We start from the raw sequence: 23,554 nt of genomic DNA, 5'->3' as shown, positions 1-23,554 counted from the left end.
AACCGGCAGCTGGAGAGAGATCAACTCCTGGCAAAGAATAAGAAGGAAAGACTTAAAAAAAAAAAAGTTTGACAGCGATTTCCACTTAAACTTCCTAAACCGGTGCCAGTCCCGGAAGGTCACCCCCCCCCCCGAATCCCGGCGTGGGGTGGGCGGGCATCTCCGGCCTGACTCTCGCTCCTCCACCCCCCTCCCTATTTCTAACACACACACACACTACGATCCCGCCCGCGAAACATCTGGATGGGGACTCGCGTCCCCACACATGGACAACTGCAGCCAAGGCTGGCTCCTGGGGAGCAAGTGCGGAAGTGCGCGCGGGAGCAGGGGCGCAGCGCTAAGTCTGTCCAGCATCCTTCCTTCCAGCTGCTCCTGTCACCAGCCCCTGGCTCCGCCCCTCGGAGCCCGCCCCTTGTCTCTCAGCCAATAGCAACCCCCGACTGCTCTCCACCGCTCCAAACCCTTTCCACACCCCCACGTTCCGTGAGCCGGTTGGCTGTCGAACCCTCAGCGGAGCGGCTGGATTTGCATGGTGCTCCGTGTTTCTGGTAGGTGGAGCGACCCGTCACTCCCGGTGGCCGGGCCCGCCCACTCCGCCTGGGTCCCCGGCTCTCTTCCTGCGCAGTTCTACTTCGCAGACTCCGCAGGGAAGCGCCGGGGCTGCAGTCAAGGCTCGGTTCGCAGGACCGCGGGGAGGCAGCCCCGGCGAGCGGCCGTGCGGCGCGCACCGTTTGGAGGGGCCCGGGCGCGGGAGTGAGGCGCTTAGCTGGCCCCGAGCACGGCATCGCAGCCCCCGACCAGCAGTTGCCGCCACCCGACTTTCGTTCCAGTTGCGGCTCCTCCGGGCAGCATGTCAAAAGCCGCCGCCGCTACAGCTGCCGCCGCCACCTGGGGAAGAGCAGCAGCAGCAGCAGCAGCAGCAGCGGCGGCCGCGGGCGCGCGGGGGCAATAAGCCGAACCACTCGGCGTCCAGGGTACTCTCTCCGCGCTCACGGCTCCGGCGGGACCCGCGCCATGTGCTGAGCCATGCCCCTCGCCGAGCCCGCGGGCAGCGCATGGGGCAGCGCCTGAGCGGCAGCCGATCCTGCCTCGATGTCCCCGGCCGGCTTCTGCCGCAGCCGCCGCCGCCCCCGCCACCGGTGAGAAGGAAGCTCGCGCTGCTCTTCGCCATGCTCTGCATCTGGCTTTACATGTTCCTGTACTCGTGCTCCGGCTCGTGCGCCGCCGCGCCCGGGCTGCTGCTGCTGGGCTCGGGGTCCCGCGCCGCCCACGCCCCGCCGGCCCTGGCCTCAGGTCGCGACGGACCTCCCTCGAGGCTGCCGTTCCCGGCGGCGCCAGCCACCCAGTTGGCTCCTGGCGGGGAGACGGCCGAGGGCGTCGCGAGCCAGGAAGAGCAGAGTCCCGAGGCGCCGGACTCCCCCAGCCCCATCTCTAGCTTCTTCAGCGGGTTCGGCAGCAAGCAGCTGCCGCAGGCCATCATCATCGGCGTGAAGAAGGGCGGCACGCGGGCGCTGCTCGAGTTCCTGCGCGTGCACCCCGACGTGCGCGCCGTGGGCGCCGAGCCCCACTTCTTCGACCGCAGCTACGACAAGGGCCTCGCCTGGTACCGGTGAGTTTCCCCGGCAGGGCCAGGGCTGGGGCCTGGGGCGCCAGCCGCGATCCCGACGGGGAGAGGAGGGAGACGTGGCATGTGCTGGTGGAAGTGACAAGGGTACAGCTTCGGACCACCGGGGTCCGGGAGGGGCCGAGCAACGACCGCGCGGTGCTGGCCCGCAGCGCGGTACGTACGGGGTGCGCTGGGCTCCGCTCTCGCCACAGTCCGGAGAAACTTCTCGAGGAGCTCTGGGGGCTCAGCGGCCCACGGTGCCCTAAGATTAATCGGGCGATCTCTCCTAAAAGAAGGAGGGCAGTGACTGCGACGGTGCTCAGGGAAGCGCGCGACCCTCTAACTGTGGCCGTGGCCCAGACGAATCCAGCCAGCGTCACTCGCATTTTATTTTTCCTCTCGGATCCGGGACGGTCTGCGCCCCGCCGGTCGCCGTCTCCGCCCCAGACCAACTTCTAGAGCAGCTTCTGCTGCCCAGATGGGGATGGGTCCGGCGGAGGCCGCGGGGAGTCTGTTCACTTTCCGAAGGGGGTCAGACCGGCTCGCGGCCTGGCAGCCTGGTCTCCGGAGGGTGAGCCGGCGGGTGCGCGGCGCGTGGAGCGGTGCTGGTCCCTGTCGGGCAAAGGCGCGCACTGCAGCCGGCGGGAGGCGCGCGGCTTTGAAGGCTTAGCGGCGCCTGGGGCTCGGCCCTGCCGTTTCCGCCTCCCGGGCCGGGGTGCTGAGAGAGCCAGGGCAGGGAGGCGTGTCTCCGCGGGCCCTTGACACTAAGGGGTGCAAAGAATATTCGGGGCCCATTGATTGAGAAATGCGGGTTGCCCAGAGGTCGGGGCTTCTGTAAAGTCGGTTCTCCGGTAGGGTTGTGGGTTCGGTTCCAAAGGGACAGCGGCCCCTCGGGGTCATAATCACGACCCCTGCTCAAGGCTTCCTGCAGTCTTTGGGGTGAGCTGTGGGGTTGCTCGAGTTTCCGGTGAGGCGCGGGTGGGCCCGCGGTCCAGACTCGGGCCTTGGGAAATCTCGTCGCCAACCAGGGGCCAGGCCACCGGCCCCCACCCTTCTCCCCGGTTCACCATCTCCGAGCCCCGCAAACATGACTTCCTCTAGCCCCCGGCACCCCTCCAGGCCCAGTTAGCCTCCAAGAGGGTGGAGACTACGGAAAACAAACGGGGAGAGTCGAACCAAACCCCATTCCCTGCCCGCAGCCCCTCTTCGGGGACCGGGAGAGCTTGGAGGATAAAAGGGGGCTGACCGAGCGGATTAAAACCGCTCTCTTCCCAGCCTCGCCCTCCCCCCTCCCTTTTGTCCTAATGTTTTTATTATTGTCAGGAGTTGCCCAAGTCTCGAGGTTTAGCCAGCCGTGACAGTCACCCTTCCCACTGTCCCCGGGCCCTCGACACCGGTTGTTGCGAATGGGGGCTCTGGAGCCCGAGCGTGGGTCCACGTCCCGGCCCTGGCAGCTGGCTTGTCGCGCGGGCCTCACTGCTCTCACCTGTGCAATGGGCGGCCCGGTTCTCCGACGCGCGGGTCAGGTGCCTGGCTGGCAGATGGGGGCCTCTCTAATTGCCAGCTATTTTCATCGATCGTATTGTTGTCATTTCTGCCACCACTGCTCCTCCTCCTCGGATGGCGATGCCGGGGGCCGGGACGTCAGGCTGTAACTAGCGCCCGTCCGGGTAGAACCTACCGGAGGCCGGAGGCAGCCGGGGATTTTCTGAGATCAGACGTAGTGGGGGCCGGGCTGGGAGGAACTGGCAGGAAAAGAACTGAATCCTTAATGTCGGGCGGTTCTAGAAGCACCTGGGTTGGGCAGTGGAAGTCACCACAGGCAGATTCGCGCAGTTTCTTAGGCGGCCGCCCTCCACCTGCCACGTTCCTTCTGATTGACTCAACGCAGAATAAAAAACGAAGTCGCCCTGGAAAGGCTGGCGGCGCGCCTGCAGCGGGGAGCGCAGCCCGGGAGCTTCGGGCTGGCGGGACAGGCGCCCGGGGCCGCTCGCATTGCGGCCCGTGGGGCGGCTGGGCTTGGGGGGCGCTGGGGCTTGGCTGGGCCGCGGGGAGCGGGAAGTGCATCCTCTTCCCGAGCCGCCTCCTTACCCTGATGATCCGGACTGTCTGGGCCCGCAGGCCCAGGGCCCGCGGCGGTGACCCCGCGGAGCGCGCGGCTGGAGGAGCGAACTGCAAACGCAGCGGCTCGCCCGCAGAGCTGCGATCCCGGGCTGCTCCAGCCGCGCCGGGCGTGGCCGCAGGGTTAGTGGTTTTTTTGTTTTTGTTTTTGTTTTAAGGAAAAAAGAATAAAAGAATCTTTTCAATGCCATCTTCTTAATTACAACTTTTAAATTAATTTAGAATATTCTGGACGTCTGGGCAAATGTGTGGACTTAATTATTTTGAAGGCGGCTGTTTTAACTTGAAAAACAGAAACACCGGAGAAGAAGCCTGACCCAGAAGGCTTTTCCTAAAATCCGGTGTCCAGGGAGCACCCTTCGCCCCCCTCCCCCCTCCCCGCAGAGTTCAGTCCGCGGGGCCCAGCCCAGCTGCTCGCCAGAGGTGCGCTGCTCGGCTTCATCTGTGCAATCAGGCAGCAGATTGGAGAAGAGTATAAATAATAATTAGCCAGAGTTGCAGTTCAGAAACACGTAGTTAAAGCAAGTCTTCAACGCTAGAAAATAGGAGACAGGAGAGACATCTTGAAGGCGTTAAACAACTTCGGGCACAGATGGTTGAATCCGAGGGTCAGCCTCGTAGTCGGTTGGAGAATGAGATCTTGCCTATGTCTGAAGGAGTGGTTAGTAAATTTCATCGACTGATATACAGCCCGACTCCGGGCCTAACCAGTAACCCAGGGCCTGGGCAGATTTGCTTGAAGTCTCCCAAATTGATTGTAGTTCCTTCCACGTGGCAGAACTAGACGCCATCAGCCCCAACGGGACAGATTGCGGTGGGATGGAGCCCATCGTGGTGGCCACACGGAGCTGACCCGCCACTGGCCAGAGGGTGGGCGGTTTGCCGCTGCCTTCCCCCGCTGCAAAAATCAGACGGTCCATCTGCCCTGGAACCCGAGTTTGTTTTAGTCTGGGGTGAAAACTCTTCTGGGTTTACTTTTCCAGTTCATCACCCAGCTCACTCTTGAATCAGGCCTCCCAAACTGAGCAGGTACTTATGAGGACCCCACGGAGTAGCTTATGAGGACTTCCGTTTAAACTGGCCCTTACCTTCTGTTGCAGGGGGTGATGGTGTCTGAGAAACAGACGCCATTGGTTCAGGAGAAGCTCACACATACCAAGATGGAGAAACACCCACCCGCTACATTTAGGCTTTCAACATTGATTTAAACTCTGAATGGTCTAAAATTAAGTATATACATTCTTTAATAAGTTTCTCTTTTTGATTTGGCTTAAGTTTGGTACATTTTCACAAATTTAATGACCTCAGTTTGAGATTTAAGTTAGCCAAATATTGTGTAATTACTTTTTTTTATATAGAAATATTCCTTAGACTTTACAGTGGCAGAAACTCCTTTCCCACCTCGACTCTCCTTTCCATTTTTGGTTGTACAAACTAAGCTGACACTTTAATGCTGTGGCCACATGGAAAAAAAGTGCTGTGTGTGTGTGTGGTTTAATCATCTTGGTAGCTAACACTTACTGAATGTTTTCCTTATGTGCCAGGCACTGTTTCAAGTTTTACAGGATTAGCAGATTTAATCCTCATTACCATCCTGTGAAGTAGGTACTTTTACAGATGAAGAAGCACAGGCCCAGAGAGGTTAAGCTACTGGCCCAGGATCTCACAGCTAGAGAGCGGCAAAGCTGATACACCAACCCAGGCAGTCCTGCTCCAGAGGTCACTCTGGGCCATTCTCCCTTGCTTAAATGACAGAATGTGATGTTGGTCATGTATGATGAATTCAAAGCTGAGTTGTTGGGTTTTTTTTGTTTTTGTTTTTTGAGTTTTCTATTGCACCTCCAGTGACCTCAGTGAAGGTTGCTCACTTTGTCATTTACTTTAAAAGAAGACCAGCTCCAGAACAGGATAGTGAGGGCATCCAAAGTTAGTTTATAACCAGAGTGAGGATAATTACATCACCATGGCAGTTTCCTTTCTCTGCCTGCACAGGACAGTGAGAATCAATGGAGTCATTAAAATGACAAAAATATCCTCAAGTATAAAGGCTGAGAAAACATGGCAAGGGTCCCCACCGAGAGTAAATTTATTCTCTTCTATTTGTCCTTTTTAAGGCTGGGAGACATGGGAGAATACAGGGTTAAATGAGATGTTCCAAAAGCTCTTGGAATGAATTTATTCATTTAAAAAAGTACAGTGCTTCAAATCAAGACTGAAAACTTGTATTTATTAACCAGGAGACAATTACAAAAATTACAACTAACACTTGGATAGAGCTCTTTAGAATTAGAATCTAAAACCCAGTAACTTTAGAAATCTCTGTCTCAAAAGAGAACTTTCCCTACATTTTAAATTTAACAAATGCTGAGAAAACTAATTTCTCCCCCCTTTTCCTACTCTATTTCTAAAAACTTGGTGGCAAAGACTGTTTCAGTCTTCCCTAAGGGAAATTTAAGATAAGATCTGATTGGGGATAATCCTTTTTGAAGTAATTGCATTTTTTCAGTCCAGGAGTTTAAATCAAGTATGCAGCTCACTTCAGGCTGCTGGGTGAAGATCAAAAATCTACATTTATATGCAACAATTTGAAATACAAACCATCATGTTACAAAGCTGTCAAGATTTATTAGCAAGACAGTGTAGCATGTGTTGGACTCTGTTTTCAATTAGGCACCTAAATTAGACCATAAAATGGTTGATTAATCTTTTACAAGTTGAGGGGAAAATATAACATAAATTAACCTAATCATAAGTGTTTTCCCAGATGCTCTGAGTTAATAAAATAGTCAATATTAAATAGCAACCTATTTGTTTTAGGTGAATAAAATGCTGAAGTGCATGAATTAAATTACACTTATCTTCTAGATGATATGCTATTATTGAACAGGTCTCAAAAAATCAGGTTGCAGCCCATGTCTTAAAAAATATATATCAAAATAGAATACTGCAATTTGAATAAGCTACTAAACTAGATTTTGCATTTTTAATGGAGCCTGATTATTGAAGATTTAGACTAATATTTATAAAGGATATAAAGGATATTTTTCCCAGCTAAAGTTGTATTACTTGCCATTTTAAAGTGAGCTGTCACAGCTTCTGTTTTTTTCTGGTTCGGTGTGTTTATTTTTTGTCTGAAGAAAAGGTTTTAGATAGTTTGAAAAATCAATATGTCACCAAAAACCTCATTTCAAATATCTATGCTGATGTACCTTTTTGTTGAAAACATTGTAGAACATAAGGTTTTCTGATTATATAAGCCTTTGAATCACTAAAATTATTTAGAATTAAAAGCACACCAGGAATTAACAACAAAAAAAAGATTCACCAGTCGGTTAGTGTTATGAATCAGGGAAGTGGCATTTATTTAAAGCTTCAGGACTGAAATACATGACCAAGGCTGCCTGCTCACCGCTTTCTATGTCAGTAGTTTTTCAATACTTTATGCTCTCAATTCTATGAACATGGAAATTAAGTTGATTGACAGAAACACAAAAAGTCCACTCTAAAGGCACAGCATAATGAGCACCTCCTTTGCTGTGAATAGACTTAGTTTCCAGATAGGGTGCTACCTCTCTCTTTTAACAGCCAGTGATTTCAGACAGTAAGGGAAATTTCAGTGCTAGGCTGTCGGGATAGTCAGGAATCCCAGCAAAATGAATTCCCCAAGTATGTGGCATATTTTCAAGGGTAATGAGTACAATATGCTACCTACCTCAAATGAAAACATTTACCATGACCGAAAAGAAATAAGATACTGATATCTTTGAAAACTATTCGGGAGTAGAGCATGAAACATTAAAAAAATATATATTTAAAAGATTACCTTGTTAGAGCTCTCCTATGCCTCTCCAACTATACCAAACTAAAACTAACATCAAATAAAACTGGTATTAGCATATGTTCCTTTCTGATTTTAGATTTGGGGAAAAGTTTAGGATTCGAGGAGCAATTACTAGCCTACTAATATGATAATAAATATTTTCTCTGTACAAAGATAAGGGTGACATTGGCTTCCTTGATATTATATCTGAAAGTATTCCTTTAAATACACATTTCTGTGACTTGAAAAATATTAAAAATAGCCTGTTACTGGGGCATTAAGAAAGTGTGCTTCATTTTGTCATGGATGAAGCATTTTAAAATAGCAAAGTTGGAATGCAGTTTGTTGCCTCCCAAAGAGAGCTGCTTTTAAAAATTAGGAGTCCAGATCTGGGGAGAGGGAGCTGGTATAAAGAGTACTGCCAGCAAGGCATTTATATTTTCTACCTGCATTTTAAAAGTATGTATGTGTGTATACACATACGTATTCACTGTGACTTTAAGTTGATACATTTGTTACAGAACAGATAAACTCTTGGCATAAAATATTTTTGTCCCTAAGTACCTATAGCAAATGTGTTAAAATAAGACTCTGGTTTTGTAAATTGCGTTTCAGCCCAAGCTAGACTGTTTTGTGCCAAGGGGTCACTTTTAAACCCCTTTGACTAGATTGTGAATGATTCCATGTGCGTTCAGCAAGCAACTTGGGGGCACATGATTGAGAATCCCTGTTTTTTTCCCCAGATCTTTGCCCCACAATACTTAACAGGGTTACACTTACTTAGAAACCCACAAAATGCTGAAAGATGGTTCTGGGCAATACGAAGCTTGGGGCAACAAATGGAAAGTGAAAAAAAAAACCGCACATACACAGGGGGAAGAGAAGTAGAAGAAGCAGATTTTTCACGCACACTCGATTTAATGAATGGGGGCAGGAGGGAGGCACTGGTGACAGAAGTGTCCAACATGGCCCAGCAGGCGCGACGGGCCACGTGTCTGCTCTCTGGCAGCCAGAGGGGCGTCCGCTCGGACTCCGGCTCTGGAAGGGTGGGCGGCGCGCAGCCGAGGGCTCGGGACATGCTCCGCGGCGGGCATGCCTCGGGGACCAGTCAGCACGGTCCCTGGGTCGCGTGGGACCCCCGCATCTGGTCCGAGGAGGCAGATGGCGGTGCCGCCTCGTGTCGGGGGCGGGGCCAGCGGCCTGGCTGCCCCTCCGCTCCATGGGTCGCCAGCCGCGACCACGTGACCAGCCGAGCCCCGCGCTCCCGCCTCACCTGTTGGGCGCAGCTGGGCCTAGCATCCCGCGCTCGCAGAGGGTGATGCCAGCGGGCCCGGCCCCGCGCTGATTGGCCCTAGCAGCTGTCAGGAGACCAATGGAAGCCCGTCTGCACGATGGCCCCGCCCAGAGGGGCGGACAGAGGGGCGCGCCCCGCCCGGGACAGGCCGGGCTTCCCAGCTGCTGCGCATCCTGTCCGGGAGGCGAGCGGTTGCTGAGCCGCTCTCCAAGGCCGGCTTATCTGCTGATCTCTGTGTCTCTTCTCTGAACGTTTGCCTCTGTTGGGTGGAGCAGTGAGGACGGAGGCAGACTCTCCCGTCCCTGCAACCGTGGCGTCGGACGCGGGTCTGAATGAATGAATTCTTCAGAGCCGGACTTGGAAGCTTTGTCTTTTTAGGGCCATATTTTGGGCGCGGAAGAGGGTGGGGTCAGTTTTCAACTGGCACATTTCTTTTCTTTCTCTCCTTCCGCCCCTTAGCCCCCCTCCTCACCTTTTTCTCTTTTGGGGAAAGAAATATATAATCCTCAATTCACCCACTTCTGTAAAGGGTACTTAAAATGCGATTCAGCAAATTCAATAGATAACCAAAAATAAGTTAGTTCCCATAATGTGACCCGTTAAGTGACGGGATGAAGAGAAAAAGTGGGGAAAAGTCCTACGGATCGGAGAGGAGGGAAAGGAAAAGCAAACAATTCTCAGCGCCCTTCCGATTCCTGAATCTCCGCTCGACTGAGACCAGTGGCCCGTCACTCCGCAGTCCATCCCCGCTGCTCCCCTAGGGTCCTCGAAGACACGCACTCCCGGGGCGCCCGCCCTCCTTCCCTCTGCCCCTACCCAGAGTGGTAACGCATGGCTCCCCGGGCAACCTGGAAGCCGCCTTTCTGCTCCCCCAGCTTGGGGGAGGGGCACTGACCAGCTGACCCTCCCCTAGTGCTGTCCAGGCAGAATCCCAGCCCGAAAATGCCTCTTCTCGGGGTGGGCTTTACAGGGTGGCGTTCAGAATTCTGCTGTGGATTTGGATGAGGCAGCCTTGTCCTCCGGAAGTTTTTTCGGAGGTGCAGGAGATGACCTGTCTTAAAAGGGCAGGAAGCTCACTTAGGATATTGCTTATTGCTGCAGGAGATGTTGAAGAAATGCAGGATTTGGTCCACATGTTCATTAAAGTAGTCTCCCTGGGGGAGACGACACACCCAGCCAACAATTAGAGAACAGTAACCACTAGATCACTCCTGGTGCCTGCCCAGCGGAAAGGCGTCTCCCTCCCCATCCTCACCCCTCTGGCTGGAAACGCGTCCTGGCTCAGCCCAGCCATTCCTCTCACGTGTGCTGGTCCTTGGGTCCCTGGTGCCCTCCATCTGACTGTTCCAGCCTCCAGACACTTAGTATATGTTGGTGATGCCAGTTAACACAGATACACAAAGAAATAAACACCCTGTCCCAACGAAGAGCTTTTACAGATAGATGCCCAAATGTGTGTGGTAGGGGGTGGAGAGCAAGGTAGGGAGGTCTCATCACTTTGTCATTGATTTGAAATACTTAATGGAGGAAGGGAAATGTGACCATTTTAAGTCTCTTTCTGTAGTCAAAGTCATTCTTATAAATCGTGTTGACCATTTTTTTTAACCTATTCCAGCAAGGATTTGTTGAGCACTTAGCTTTTAAAAATATATAAAGTTTATTTTTTGAGAGCACTTTTAGATTCACAGCAAAATTGAAAAGACAGAGTTCCCATATACGTCCTACTTCTCACAGACACAGCTTCCCTGCTCTCAACCTAAAGCCCCAGAGCCACACATTTGTTACCATTGATGAACCTACACTGCTCATCACTGTCGTCCAAAATCCATAGTTTACATCAGGGTTCACGCTTGATGTTACACATTTTATGGCTTTTGACGAATATATAATGACACGTATCCATCATTATAGTGTCGTAAGGAAAGTATCATTGCCCTAAAAATGCCCTGTTTGAGCACTTACTTTTAGCAAGGGCTCTCCCGGGCAGCACTTGAGGTCCCAAGGAGGTTCAAGAGATGTGAACTTGTCCTTGAGGTGCCCCGTTAGTCGGTGAACTAAACTCTACAGGCTCAAAGAGTTCTCAAAGCAAGTTTGGCACTGGCTAAAAATAACCATTAGTTATAACTAATAACCTGCTGAACCACTAATACATCTAAAAACCATTTTAAGGAGATGAGAGTACGTGTGATAAAATATTCAATAGTCAAAATTAAGAAATGTGATTTTGTATTTTATTTTCCGGGAACCTTCCAGAGGGAGCTAAGGAGAAGAAGGAAGGAGAGGTAATGTTAGTTACTAGGTGATATAATAGGAAAATAGATAGCTCCGCCTTAGCGATTGAGGCCTGTTGTGCTCAGGCCAGTGGCCAGCGTGCATTTCATCTTAGCAGTGATACTTCCTGTGTGATTTTCCACATTCTGCAGAGGAGGAAAGGGGACCTCACAGAGATGGCCAAGGTCATACAGCTGTATCTGTAGGTGGCTTAGCGTCCTGAACCCAGTTCCTCCCTGAGGGCCCTTCAAACTCTACAACATAGAGCTTCTCTCCGTGGCTGAAATGTGACATGACGTTCCTTCTGGACCAGTTTAAGCCATGTCTTTTGTTCTTTCTTTCCTCCCCTCAAACCAGACTCTTCCATATAAAATATCCCCAAGATTATATTTTTTTCTCTCTTTTTCTGTCCCAACTTACACTCACTCTCTGCCCCGTCTCTGTTGCAAGGATGTCTGCACTGAGGCTGGTAGTTTTCATGCCCGTCACCCCTGCACCGACCCGGGGCTCTGGCATCATCCCTGGACCCCTTCCTCCCGCGATGAGATCTGTATATTTGATGCCCCTTTTCTGACCTCAGCTCCTTCCATCTCCTCATGTGCCAGCCCATCTCTCCTCTCACCTGTCCCTGGAAGCCGCCCCACCATGAGCAGGGCACTCAGATTCTTAGTTCTCAAGATGATATTGAAACCCTCTGCACTCATTTCGTATGGTCTCTTCATCTGCTGTGTCATCTGACACCCTAAACACCCTCTCCCCCCACTGTGCAGACACCCACTTTGGTAGTGTCCCCAGCAGCTGGCAGGAGAAGGTCTTATCCCAGAGCAGCCCTGGCCCACTGAGTTCCTACCCTCGCCCAGAACTCGGATCTTATAGCTCGCCAGCCCTGCTGGTCACCAGCCCTGACCCATGCCAGGAGCCCCGTGTGCTCTGGCCCTTATGAATGATGTCCTCTAACTTCAGGCATCGGTTAACCTGTCTCTCCACACACAGGGGGAAACTCCAGAGAAATCGCAGCGTCTGTAGGACTTCCGCTGGTTCAGTCACCTCTCCGTGTGGCCGTAGTTTCTCCTTTGCCCAAGACTTCCCTCCATCATTTCCAGGAAGTGCTGTATTCTCTCTTTTCTATATTTTTTGCAGAAAATACAGACATCATATTAGTTTACCTATATATCTGGCCTATATATATACTTTTTAGTAAAATTTTATTCACATGCCTATAAAAAAGTGTACCAATCAGAAGTGTGCACCCTGATGAAGTTTCACAGCCCACATCCCCATGTAACAGGTGTTCCAGAGTCCCCAGAGCCACGCCTAAGATCCCTTCCAAATACCGTCCCTGTCCCAAGGATAACCACTGTCCTACCTTTTACCACCACGGATTGGTTTGCGTGTTGTTGGACTTAATATAAATTGAAATCCTTGACTGAATATTTTTAGGGTGTTAAAAACTGCAAATTCATTGCCAATATTGACAGATTTGGAGAAGTTGATTAACAATGTTGTGTTAGTTTCAGGCGTACAGCAAAGTGATTCAGTTATACACATGTATCTATTCTTTTTAAAATTCTTTTCCCATTTAAGTTATTTCAGAGTATTGAGCAGAGTTCCCTGTGCTCTATAGTAGGTCCTTGGATTTTAAATATAGCAGGGTGTACATGTCAATCCCAAACTCCCTAACTATCCCTCCTCCCTGCCACCCACTCGCCACCCTGATTTTCTTTTTTTGATAAGGGATCTGACAGTTCTAGGCCTGCCTTTCTCATAGCAGCAGCTGGCTGGAGCTGGAGAACAGCTGTGTCTGTGACCGGAGGCATCTTCTCTTCCTTGGACACAGTTTCCACTGTTCCTTATTGTCTCACACTTGGCCTGCTTCACTCATTTGTCACCTGCCTGGTCCAGCTCAATGCCAGACAGTGGGGAGCTACAACCTGTCCCCACTTCCTTCAGGTATGTGCTGTTTCAGGTTTGAATTTCCTCATGGACATTCTCGTCCGATGTTGGCATTAGCCTTTTTTCCACTTAGTTTTCATTTTACACCTCCGTAGGGATCCTGGGAGAGGATGCACGGAGGTCTGTTGGCTGGGTGCCATTTAGAATCAGAATCACCATCATCAAAGATTTTTAATGGATGCTTCTCCTATTTAAAATGTTTTTTAGTTCTTTAACAGACTCTTCTTCCTTGTGGCCTCTCGTCGGCAGCCCTTAGGGTAAGCTCCTTGCTACGAACACTCTGTGACCTTGAGCAAGTCACTTTATCTCTTTGGTGTCAACACCCACACTGATCTATCCCCTGCCCAGTGAGTTCATCGATCAGGGCCTTGAATTTTGTAGCTACGTCAAAGGACTTATAATAGCTTTAAACGCTTACTCTCAGGCCTTGTCTTTATCTCCTCGAGGACCCTTGGCAGGTGGTCCACAGATCACACTTTGAGAAGCACTGTCTCAAGTTTCTTCAGTGAAAGAAAGCTCTGAAAGATTAATAGGTGATGTAGAAAAAATGGTTCCATGTTAGCACATTAAAGGCCCTGATAAGTACTGTAACCAAAGAAAAAACCCCAAATCTGTTTAACTGTGTTGAACCTAGCGTTTCCCCCAGTACAGAATCCTCTTTTCATTCAGTGCCAACTGATAACCCGAGGAAGGGTGTTTGTCGAATGCTGGTGTGGGGCACGTTATCAGAACAGGTCTCCAAGGTCACTTGCAGTTCAAGAGTTTGACCCCTGACCCTGGGCTCTGTCTGTCCACCTTTACCCCTTGGAACAGGCCGCCCCTTCTTTTTTTTTTTTTTTTTTTGGCTGCTAGGCATGTGGAATCTTAGTTCCCGGACCAGGGACTGAATTCTCACCCCCTGCAGTGGAAGCGCAGAGTCTTAACCACTGGACCGCCAGGGAAGTCCCAGCTGCCCCTTCTTATTGGGAGTTAGATTCCATACTTGTACCACTGGGACATCATCTCAAATGTATTGTGTCTGCACCCCCTTTGCTCCTGGGATGATGGGTGAGAATTTCAAGCTGGGTCTTGCTACAAGCTTCTTTAGCTGGGTTTCCACCGCAGCTCCCTCAGCAGGCTAATTGCCGGTTCAGCTTTCCAAGAAGATTATTATGTCTCTTTTCAAAAGTAAGCACTCGTCTCTGTGCTGTTTATATGGAGCAGGATGTCTGATGATGCTGGATAAAGGGGCAAAGCTGTTTTGCACCCTGCCTGGTCCAGGGTCGCCCCCGTGGTCTGCATGCCTGTTATCATCACACCAGGCTGACTGCTGGCCCTGCACGGAATCCTGAGAAGTAACAGCAGGGCCACGAAGAAACATTGGCAGCCTTGAGCTGCAAACAAAGCCAATCGCTTTTTGTTTTTTTTAAAACATGCATTTCCCCCTCTTTGTGTCGGGGCCAAGGGGGGACACTTAAAAGTGTTCTTTAGTTTTACAGCACCGGAAACGAAGGAAACTTTCAGATTAGGTGTCGCTGGGAAAGGAGATGGTGGAACCTTTTACAGAGAGAGATGGGGGATTAGTTTACCTGTTTGTACAAAACTTAAGTTACAGGAGGATCTGGATTTCCCCTCCACGCACTCTGCTTGCTCGAACGATCTTGTTATCTCCTGACACACTTAGCAAGGACCCTTCCTCGTATTTGGCGAAATCCGAACTCCTGTTTGTGTGGCCCCCTCACCTCGCTTCTGGGTCTGGGGGTGTGTCTGGCTAAGGTGTTTCCCACGGTCTGGAGGTGAACGGTTTCACACCAGAGTGGGGTCCTGGATGGTGTACTCTCGACTAGTTTTTCATTCTTATCACACTTCCTCTCCTATAAAGTTACGTAGCTTTTACCAGGACACTTAATACCCACCTTCTCTTCCTATGGGGCCTGTGAACATCAGGCAGTAACGACGCAGGCTTCTCGCCAAGTCGTGACCAGAGCGTCTAGATGGCGGTCCTAATGGGATATGGTGGAGTCTACCGTTCCTTCCTCCGTGATTTAATTTCATCCACCAGACAGTTTGGAACAACTAGGATGGGCCAAGCAGTATGAAAGCACTTGGGAGAATCAGATGTTAACCCATTATCAGATGCCTCCAAGGGCTCACGATCTTGCTCAAGGGGCCATAGTGAGAGATAATATAGAACAAAGTGAGAAATGCCATGGGCGCAGAGAGAAGTGGGCTCAAAGGAGAGGTCACTGTTGAGCTGGGCTTTGACATATGGATAGGAGTTGGCTGGCTGATTGTCCCAGAAAGCTGATAAAAGAATTCAGGGCAGAGCAGCTCTGTGGGAAAGGCCCAGAGCAAGGCCTGGCCAAGTGATTGGGGACATGCGGGGGGATGGGGAGTGGGCCCAGGAGGCCAGCTCAGAGATGGAATGTTATGTTGAGGATGGGTCTTCAGCTCACTGGAAGATTTTTGGGGCAGCAGAGCCTCCCATACTGAAGAAATTCAGACGTGACATGAATTATGCATTTGAATCATATGAATGTATTTTTGAGGAAAAGGAAATGATTTGGTCTTTCCAAGGCAGAGAAAGCAAGAAAATGTATAGATGGTTTTCTGGGGTGATCAACACCCAGCCCCACTGGATGGTTTCTATGAGGCTCTTGGAATTCCAGGACAAGCATGTGTCCCCATGGTGCTCAGGAGAAGGGACAGGCCACGCCTCCTCACTCGTGACAGAACCCACACACCCCTCTTCCCTGTTGCCTCTCTGGGTGACTTGAATGACTGTCCCACAGGGCTCTGGGGGAAAGAGAGCCCTTCTTCCCAGGTCCCAACTGGGCTCCGGATGCCGGTAAGAACCAAATGGCCACAGCCTGCAGGCAGGGCCGACCACCTCCTCCTCTGGTCTCTAGTTCTGCTGGGGGTCGGGGAGAGCCCTGTCATTCCTCTGGGGGGGACTTCTGAGCAAGCAGAGGAAGCCAGGGGAGAAAGATGCCACGTGGCTCCCACTCCCTGGGGCTGACCCTGGCCACTGTCTCAGAATCCTGGGCAAGTTGAGAGAAGCACACTGGGTTCCTGGTTGCCAGCATCCCCAGAGCGGTTTAGTTCTAGTCCCATCACCCACCGTGGAGGAGCTCAGTTAAGCTTGGGAGCCTCCCATGTTAGCTTACAGAAGAGGTGGCATTTACTGATCAATCCTGGCTTAGAACCGCATTTCCCTTAGATCCAGGGGCTACTTCTGTTTAGAAGAAACAGATCCGAGAGGCTGAGGGGTGAGCTCAGGAGAGCCCGACTAAGGGCTCCTGGTTAGGGGGCTGCCAATGTGAGCGGGGGTGGGCCCTGTGCACCGGCCCTGTCTCTCCCCATCTGTCCCCTCTGGTGGAATGTTCTGTCACTCACACTTTTAGGGTTGTTTTCTTCCAGCCCCAGCTGGAAACAGAAGTACGGAACAGGCTCGTGGCTTTTTTGTGTTCTGTTAAAGGAACATTTGCCAGGGAGAAATGTGTGCCAGCTTCTTCGAGACTTAAGCTTGCATTCATTTTGAGGCCTCTGATCAAAGCCACCTCATCTTACCCCAGATGGTGTCTTTGGGAGGTGTGGGTTGGGGGGGATGGGAAGTGCAAGGGCATGACACCTATGGATGTGTGTCCTCTGTGGTTGCTCAGACCCCAGCTGTGTTGGGGGACGGGTCCCAGGAGCTGGAGCTGTGGACCCAGCACTAGTGGACCCAGCGGTCTGGGCTGCAGATAAAGATGCTCCCCACCTGACTGCACCATTCAGGTTCAGCGGTGTGCTTGGGTTAGTCAGTCCCACTTATTTTTATTGCACGTGACCTCTGTAGAGAATGTTCCAGCTGCTGGTTGCTTGCCAGTTACATTCTAATTTAGATTTGATGCTGTTTCGTCTTCATAGTAAAATCCTTTGTCTTTTCTCTACTCAGTGGATTCTATCAAGAGGATAACCTGGGGGAAACAGACATTATGGACACCCCTGGGGATTGTGTCCATTGGAAACCAGCAGCGGGGACAGAGAATTTGGGACAAATCCAGTTGATTTCACTCAGCTCGTGGTGTCCCTGGATTACAATGGCCAATGATGTCAGTTTTGCTTCTTATAGTTACACATTGATTTTGTCAATTAATTGAGCAGCTACTCTGTGCCAAGCTCTGAGGATGCAGAAATTTATTCATTTCACGATTATTATTGAGTGCCTATTTTATGAACACTGATCCTGCCCTCCTGACACTTACGTTCTACTAGGGAGATGGGCAGGAGACTGATACACAAACTAATAAAAATAGAAGGTCTCCTGCGGTGATCAGAACCACGAAGAGAAATAAAACAGAGAGAGGGGATGGAGAGTTGTGGGAGAGAGGATGATGGGAGAAAAGGGCTATTTTAGGCCTTTTTAAAGAGGTGATGTTGGGTAGAGACCGGAAGGAAGAGAAAGGGCATCTGGGGGGCCCGGGGATGGGATCACGTCCCTGTGAGAAGTCACTGTGATCAGAGATCAAAGAAAGAGGGCAGGTTAGGGGCAGAGAAGAAGCTCTCTGTGTTCTTAGTGTAAAGGGGTGCCAGTTGGGGGTTCCATAAATGAGGGCGGGGACAGGGCCTGGCCTACACCATGGATATTGACTACAGAGCTCGTGAGTGAAGTCAGGGGTTGAGATGGCTAAATACTGTCGTGTGGTGCGTGATACAGGCAAAAAGAGAAGGATGCTCAAGGCAAAGAAATATTGCAGAGGAAGGAGTGATTAAATCTGTCGAAGTGGGGAAGGATCTTTCCTGGAAAGGCTTCAGAGAAGAGGTAACACAGAGCAAGGTTTTGACGGATGAATAGGAGTTCGTGTACAGACCAAGTGAGGAAGGGGGGGGTCTTCTTGGCAGAAGGAACACATGTGAAAAGCCAAGGAGGTTTATGGGAAAAAGTGTCGTGGATGCAGGGAAGGACCAGCAGGGGAGAAAGGAAGGCGAGTGGGCTAGTGTCAGGGGGACTGAGGGCTTTGGTGAGTGAGCCTTTAACATCATGACTTCAAAGGGTAACTAGTATGGTTCATTATGCATCTTTCCTCTCTCTCTCTCAAGCATTTCAACTTGGAAGTGGGATTTACAAAGTGCCACTGAATAGTGTGAAATAGGAATTGCTTTTGCTGGTGATCAGAGAATGTGCCCCACCCCGCAGAAAAATAGGCAAAGGCTGGGATCCTCTTGGGATGTGCTCGGGGACCCACATCCTCTAAGCTGGGTGCTTTTTGCTTGCCTGGATGGAGCCCGTCATTAGGGTAGAGCCCAATGCCGTGTAATTAGAAATTTCACTTCTCAGCTCGAGGACCTGCGCAGCAACAGCCCCTTGGTTGCTGGGTTCCAACAATCTTAGAAGGTGCTCAGGGCTTGGCTGCCACAGCCAAATGCCAAACCTGGTAATTACAAGGTAGCTTTGCAAGCACACACCTGTTCTGAAGGTGCAGGTGGGGCCTGCTCTCCCCTCACTGGAGCGTCTGCCTCTGCACAGACCATCCCCAGGGATGCTGGGTGCACATGTGTGTTTATCCCCTGCCCCCATGCTGTCTCTTCACCCTCCCCTGTCCTTTCTTTCTAATCTGGACATTTCTTACTCTGTCCCTTTCTGAGTGCCACATTTCTCACCATTTTGTCTCATGAGGCCACCTCTTTGGCTGTTTTACGAGGAGTGACCCCAGTGGACTGTGCTTTTCTCTGAAAACCAGAACCAGGAAAGTCTCACCCCTTTGGCTGTGTCGTGCTTCTTATCAAGAGCCACTGCACAGAAGGGCCCAGCTTGGAGGATGGAAGGATGCTGCTTGGCGGGGTGGGGTTTGGTGGCGGAGTTTTTCCCCAGGATCGCTCATCAGATATTTTCCACTTGACATTCCTGGTTTGTAGCCAGGCTAATTTAATTTCCAGCTGACAGGCGACTCCCCGCATGATGGTAATCTCAAATAGTTAATGGGCTAGAACAGGAGGCAGCCTATTGAGTTGATTCTTGGGGCCTCTGCTCGGTGGCTTCCCAAGACTAATTTATCAGCCCGTTTTTCTTGGTTGGAGTGGATCGTTCAGCCTGGCACAGCTTTTGTGTCTCACTGCTTCTAAAGATGGATTGAGGCGTGACTTCTGCCCTCTGGACGTTGAGAACCAGCTCGCTTTGCCTTCTACACACCTGGTTTGTTTAAAGGGAAGAAGGAGGGCAGAGCGGGTATAGCCTCAGGTCAGCTCCTCTGTCCGCGATACCTGAAAACACCTTGTGAGAAATTTTGATTCTTTCCCTGGCCCCAGCAGGGTGGTAGCAAAGCCTTTTGGGCGAGCCGTATAGAGCTGCCCTGGTCTGTGATGTTGGTCCTATAGGATTGGAGGGCGAGTGCTTTTTCTCCTGCAGGACACTGGAGTTTCGAGAGATTTCTTTACGAGACAACTACTGTTGAAAAAAACCAGCGCTAGGGCTTCCCTGGTGGCGCAGTGGTTGGGAGTCCGCCTGCCAATGCAGGGGACGTGGGTTCGTGCCCCGGTCTGGGAGTATCCCACGTGCCGCGGAGCGGCTGGGCTCGTGAGCCATGGCCGCTGAGCCTGCGGTCCGGAGCCTGTGCTCCGCAACGGGAGAGGCCACAACAGTGAGAGGCCCGTGCAGGCTCAGCGGCCATGGCTCACGGGCCCAGCCACTCCGTGGCACGTGGGATCTTCCCGGACCGGGGCACAAACCCGTGTCCCCTGCATCCGCAGGCTCTCAACCACTGCGCCACCAGGGAAGCCCCTATTTTTTTTTTAATTGTCTGAAAAAGAGGGGAGATGGACGCCTCTTTAGAAAGGGGGTAGGTGATAATAGATGGGTCAGATGGGTCTGGGGAGATGGTTACTGTATTTGAGCATTTTAATCCTGGAGGTTCTTAGAACTGCTGAGAGCCGGGATGAACGTGACATTCGGAGTTGAACCTTCTGAAGCCCGAGTCCCTGCTTTGCCGTGGCTGGATACTTGGGGCAACTCCATCTAACAGCCCTCAGCCTCACTCTCCTGGCTCTAAAGTGGAGCAAACACCCCTCGGAGAGCCTGGGTGCCCAGTCCTTTCTGGTGGATAAAGTGCCACATGCAGGTCTTAGAGTTGACCTCATAACGGCCAAGGAAGAGAGAGACACATCTTCTGATCACAGGAGGCCTAGTCACTCTTGCCTGGAGGCAGACTGGCTTTCCTGTTGAGCATCACAGCGGGCAGTGTCTCCGTGGCTTTACAGGACCACGTGCAGACCACTGTCATGCCAGCTCATCATATCGATGTCACTAAAACACAGAGGCATATCCCATTTGGAGGTAGTTCAGGCAAAGCATTGGGGGGTGAGTGAAGCTTGGGTGTCCTAACTGTGAAGCTGACCTCACAGGTGGATGGAGAACACGTGTCCACCATGCTGAGTATGCTGACTGCCTAACACATCACCTCGTCTGGGCTTCTGATGGTCAAGCAGCTGGCTGGTGGCTGGCGCATTGCTGATGAGCCATCTCGGGTCTCTCCACCTGGGCCCATGGATGGCCCCCGCGGGTCTGTAATCCCCCTGAACCTGGGTGCTGAGGCTCATATGCATGTCACACGCGTGTACTCTAGCACCCAGCCCTTTCCCCAAATTCTCTGTAACCCCTAAAAGTGGAAGCGCCCTGCTCTGAGGGCACAGCTCTGGGACTTGACTCCTGTCAGTGAGGGTAACATTCTGTCATGATCATTAACAAGCCCCATTTCTGTTCTGAGTTAAGAGGAAAACCCTCTCTCTTCAGAGGAAGCGGGGCCCCGGGAAAGGGGGTCCTTCCTTTGACAGACACTGTTTGTCTCATAAAGAAATCTCTTGGAATTCCAGATTCATGAAGACAGCTTAAGGAGATGCAGTATATATACAATGGAATATTACTCAGCCATAAAGAAGAATGAAATTCTGCCATTTGCAACAACATGGATGGACCTAGAGGGCGTTATGCTGAGTGAAATAAATCAGAGAGAGAAAGACAAATACTTATGGTATCACTTATATGTGGAATCTAAAAAATAAAACAAACTAGTGAATATAACAAAACAGAAGCAGACCCACAGACACAGAGAACAAACTAGTGGTTCCCAGTGGGAAGAGGGGAGGGGGAAGGGGCAAGATAGGAGAAGGGGATGAAGAGGTGCAAGCTGCTATGTATAAAATCATCTACAAGGATACACTGTACAACACAGGGAATCTAGCCAATATTTTATAATAACTTTAAGTGGAGTATAATCTATGAAAATACTAAATCACTATGTTGTACACCTATAACTTATATAATATTATAAATCAACTATACTTCCATTTTAAAAAAAAAGAAAAAGAATTAAAGAAGATGGTTGGGGCATCAGCTCTGGGCACCTTTATACAGTGAGTTGATTCCACGCCTCTTTTTGTTACCTGGTCGTCCTACCTGCTTCCACGTGAGAAGTTAATCGATGTGCACTCAGCCAGCCCAGGGAAACAATGTCCTTGGAGGGGTTGGGGGGTTGATTAATTTCCCAAACGTGCTAATGGGGCAGCCGAGAGAGTGTCTCTTGTTCTCTCCTTTAGCGGGTGTTTGCTCACCGGCTTAGTGCTGCGTGTTCCCAGCCCCGGATTTGGAAGTGGATTCATTTGGGAAAGTAGCAGCTTAAAGGTCTTTATTTGGTTTTGTGGGTGAATGGAGGACAGCGCTGAGCATCTCAGGGAGAGGTGGCCATTGTTCGCGGCCCCCGGCCTCCGGCTGGCCTCCCAGGAAAGCTCCTACCCCACCCCAGGCTGACCTGCCTGGACCCAGAAAACCTTTTCTAGCTCAGAAACTGGGGTGATGCTCACCTTCTCTCCATTTCTGCTTTTTACATACAGACACAAAAACCTAAACCCTCGTTTGTTTATAACATTTCTGGGATGAACACTGACCTTGTGTTCTGATTCTCACCCTGAACACTGTGTGGGAAGCTACAGCTTCTGTGGGTGAACTCAGAACGCAGAAGGACCCCGCCCTCAGTACATCTTGCTTAAAAACTGAAGGTCTTTCCTTGTCTCAAAGCTGTTACCAGCTTTTCTTTTTTCCTTCCATCTGCGTGTCTTCGAATCAGCCGTTCTGACGTTTTCACCCCAACACCGCTTTCCCACTCAGATCTGCGGAATTGTATTTGTTGTGTATCTGCCCTTTTTTTTTTTTGCGGTACGCGGGCCTCTCAGTGCTGTGGCCTCTCCCGTTGCGGAGCACAGGCTCCGGACACCCAGGCTCAGCGGCCATGGCTCACGGGCCCAGCCGTTCCGCGGCATGTGGGATCTTCCCGGACCGGGGCACGAACCCGCGTCCCCTGCATCGGCAGGTGGACTCTCAACTACTGCGCCACCAGGGAAGCCCTATCTACCCTTCTTGAACATATACTCCAGGTGGCTTTTGAATGACACCGAAAGGGCCACAAACACACAAAATGTGAGGGTAAGACAGGAGAATCGATAGCGGGGCCATAAAATGGAGCCAGGAACTGGCCTAAGAAATGTTTCTCAAATGACAGGGGACATGACCCTCAGCTCCATGGCAGCCTTCACAGACAGACAAACCTCAGTTACACAAATCACTCAAACAAGCTGTTTGCTCAAAAGAAAGCATGACTGTTCTTGGTACTAAGCTGGGGAGGGGGTTATATAAAGAGGATGCTGTGGGGTAACAGCCACTGGCGTGGATAGCACTCTTATTTTTTTTTAAATTTATTTTACTGAAGTATAGTTGATGTACAATGTTGTGTTAATTTCTGCAGTATAACGAAGTGACTCAGTTATACATATCTATACATTCTTTTTCATATTCTTTTCCATTATGGTTTATCACAGGATATGGAATATAGGTCCCTGTGCTATACAGTAGGACCTTGTTATTTATCCATTCTATATATAGTAGTTTGCATCTGCTAATCCCAACCTCCCACTCCATCCCCCTCCCACCCCCTCCCCCTTGGCAACCACAAATCTGTTCTCTATGTCTGTGAGTCTGTTTCTGTTTCGTAGATAAGTTCATTTGTGTCATATTTCAGATTCCACAGATTAGTGATATCATATGGTATTTGTCTTTCTTTCTGCCTTACTTCACTTAGTATGATAATCTCTAGGTCCATCCATGTTGCTGCAAATGACTTTTTTTATGGCTGAGTCCATTGTCTATTATGTACCACATCTTCTTTTGGATAGCACTCATAAAAAGCATATGGCTAATCCAGCCTTTTTGGTAAAGGGTAATTTTCTAAAAGCAAAAGGTAAAATCAGGACTCTCATCCAGTTATGATGTTAAGGATTATATTTCTTTAATAAGCACGTTAAGGATTTTATTTTACTTATTATTGGGTTGGCCAAAAAGTTGGTTCGGGTTTTTCCATACGATGTTACAGGAAAAACGGAATGAACTTTTTGGCCAACCCAATATTAATGAGAACCAGACAGATGTTACCATTGGTCCAAAGGAGAAGTCAAAAGAACTTAAGTTTCCTTGACATAAAGGAGC

General features: G+C 50.4%; 1 protein-coding gene across 1 annotated transcript in view; it reads left to right on the top strand.

The window, feature by feature from the left end:
- Positions 1 to 647: 647 nt before the first annotated feature.
- The window catches only part of HS3ST3B1 (heparan sulfate-glucosamine 3-sulfotransferase 3B1), a 40,651-nt gene continuing 17,744 nt past the window's right edge, over positions 648 to 23,554 (top strand). Inside the window, exon 1 of the mRNA XM_082603324.1 lies at positions 648 to 1,609. Within this exon, the coding sequence (XP_082459450.1) occupies positions 1,056 to 1,609 (554 nt within the window). The 5' untranslated portion in view covers positions 648 to 1,055. The remainder of the gene's footprint in view (positions 1,610 to 23,554) is intronic.

This window comes from Mesoplodon mirus (assembly GCF_964341445.2).
Source record: "Mesoplodon mirus genome assembly, chromosome: 18".
NCBI classification, from domain to species: Eukaryota; Metazoa; Chordata; class Mammalia; order Artiodactyla; family Ziphiidae; genus Mesoplodon; species Mesoplodon mirus.
Note: the sequence above shows the minus strand (reverse complement) of the source record. Positions and strands in the feature narration are given on the sequence as shown.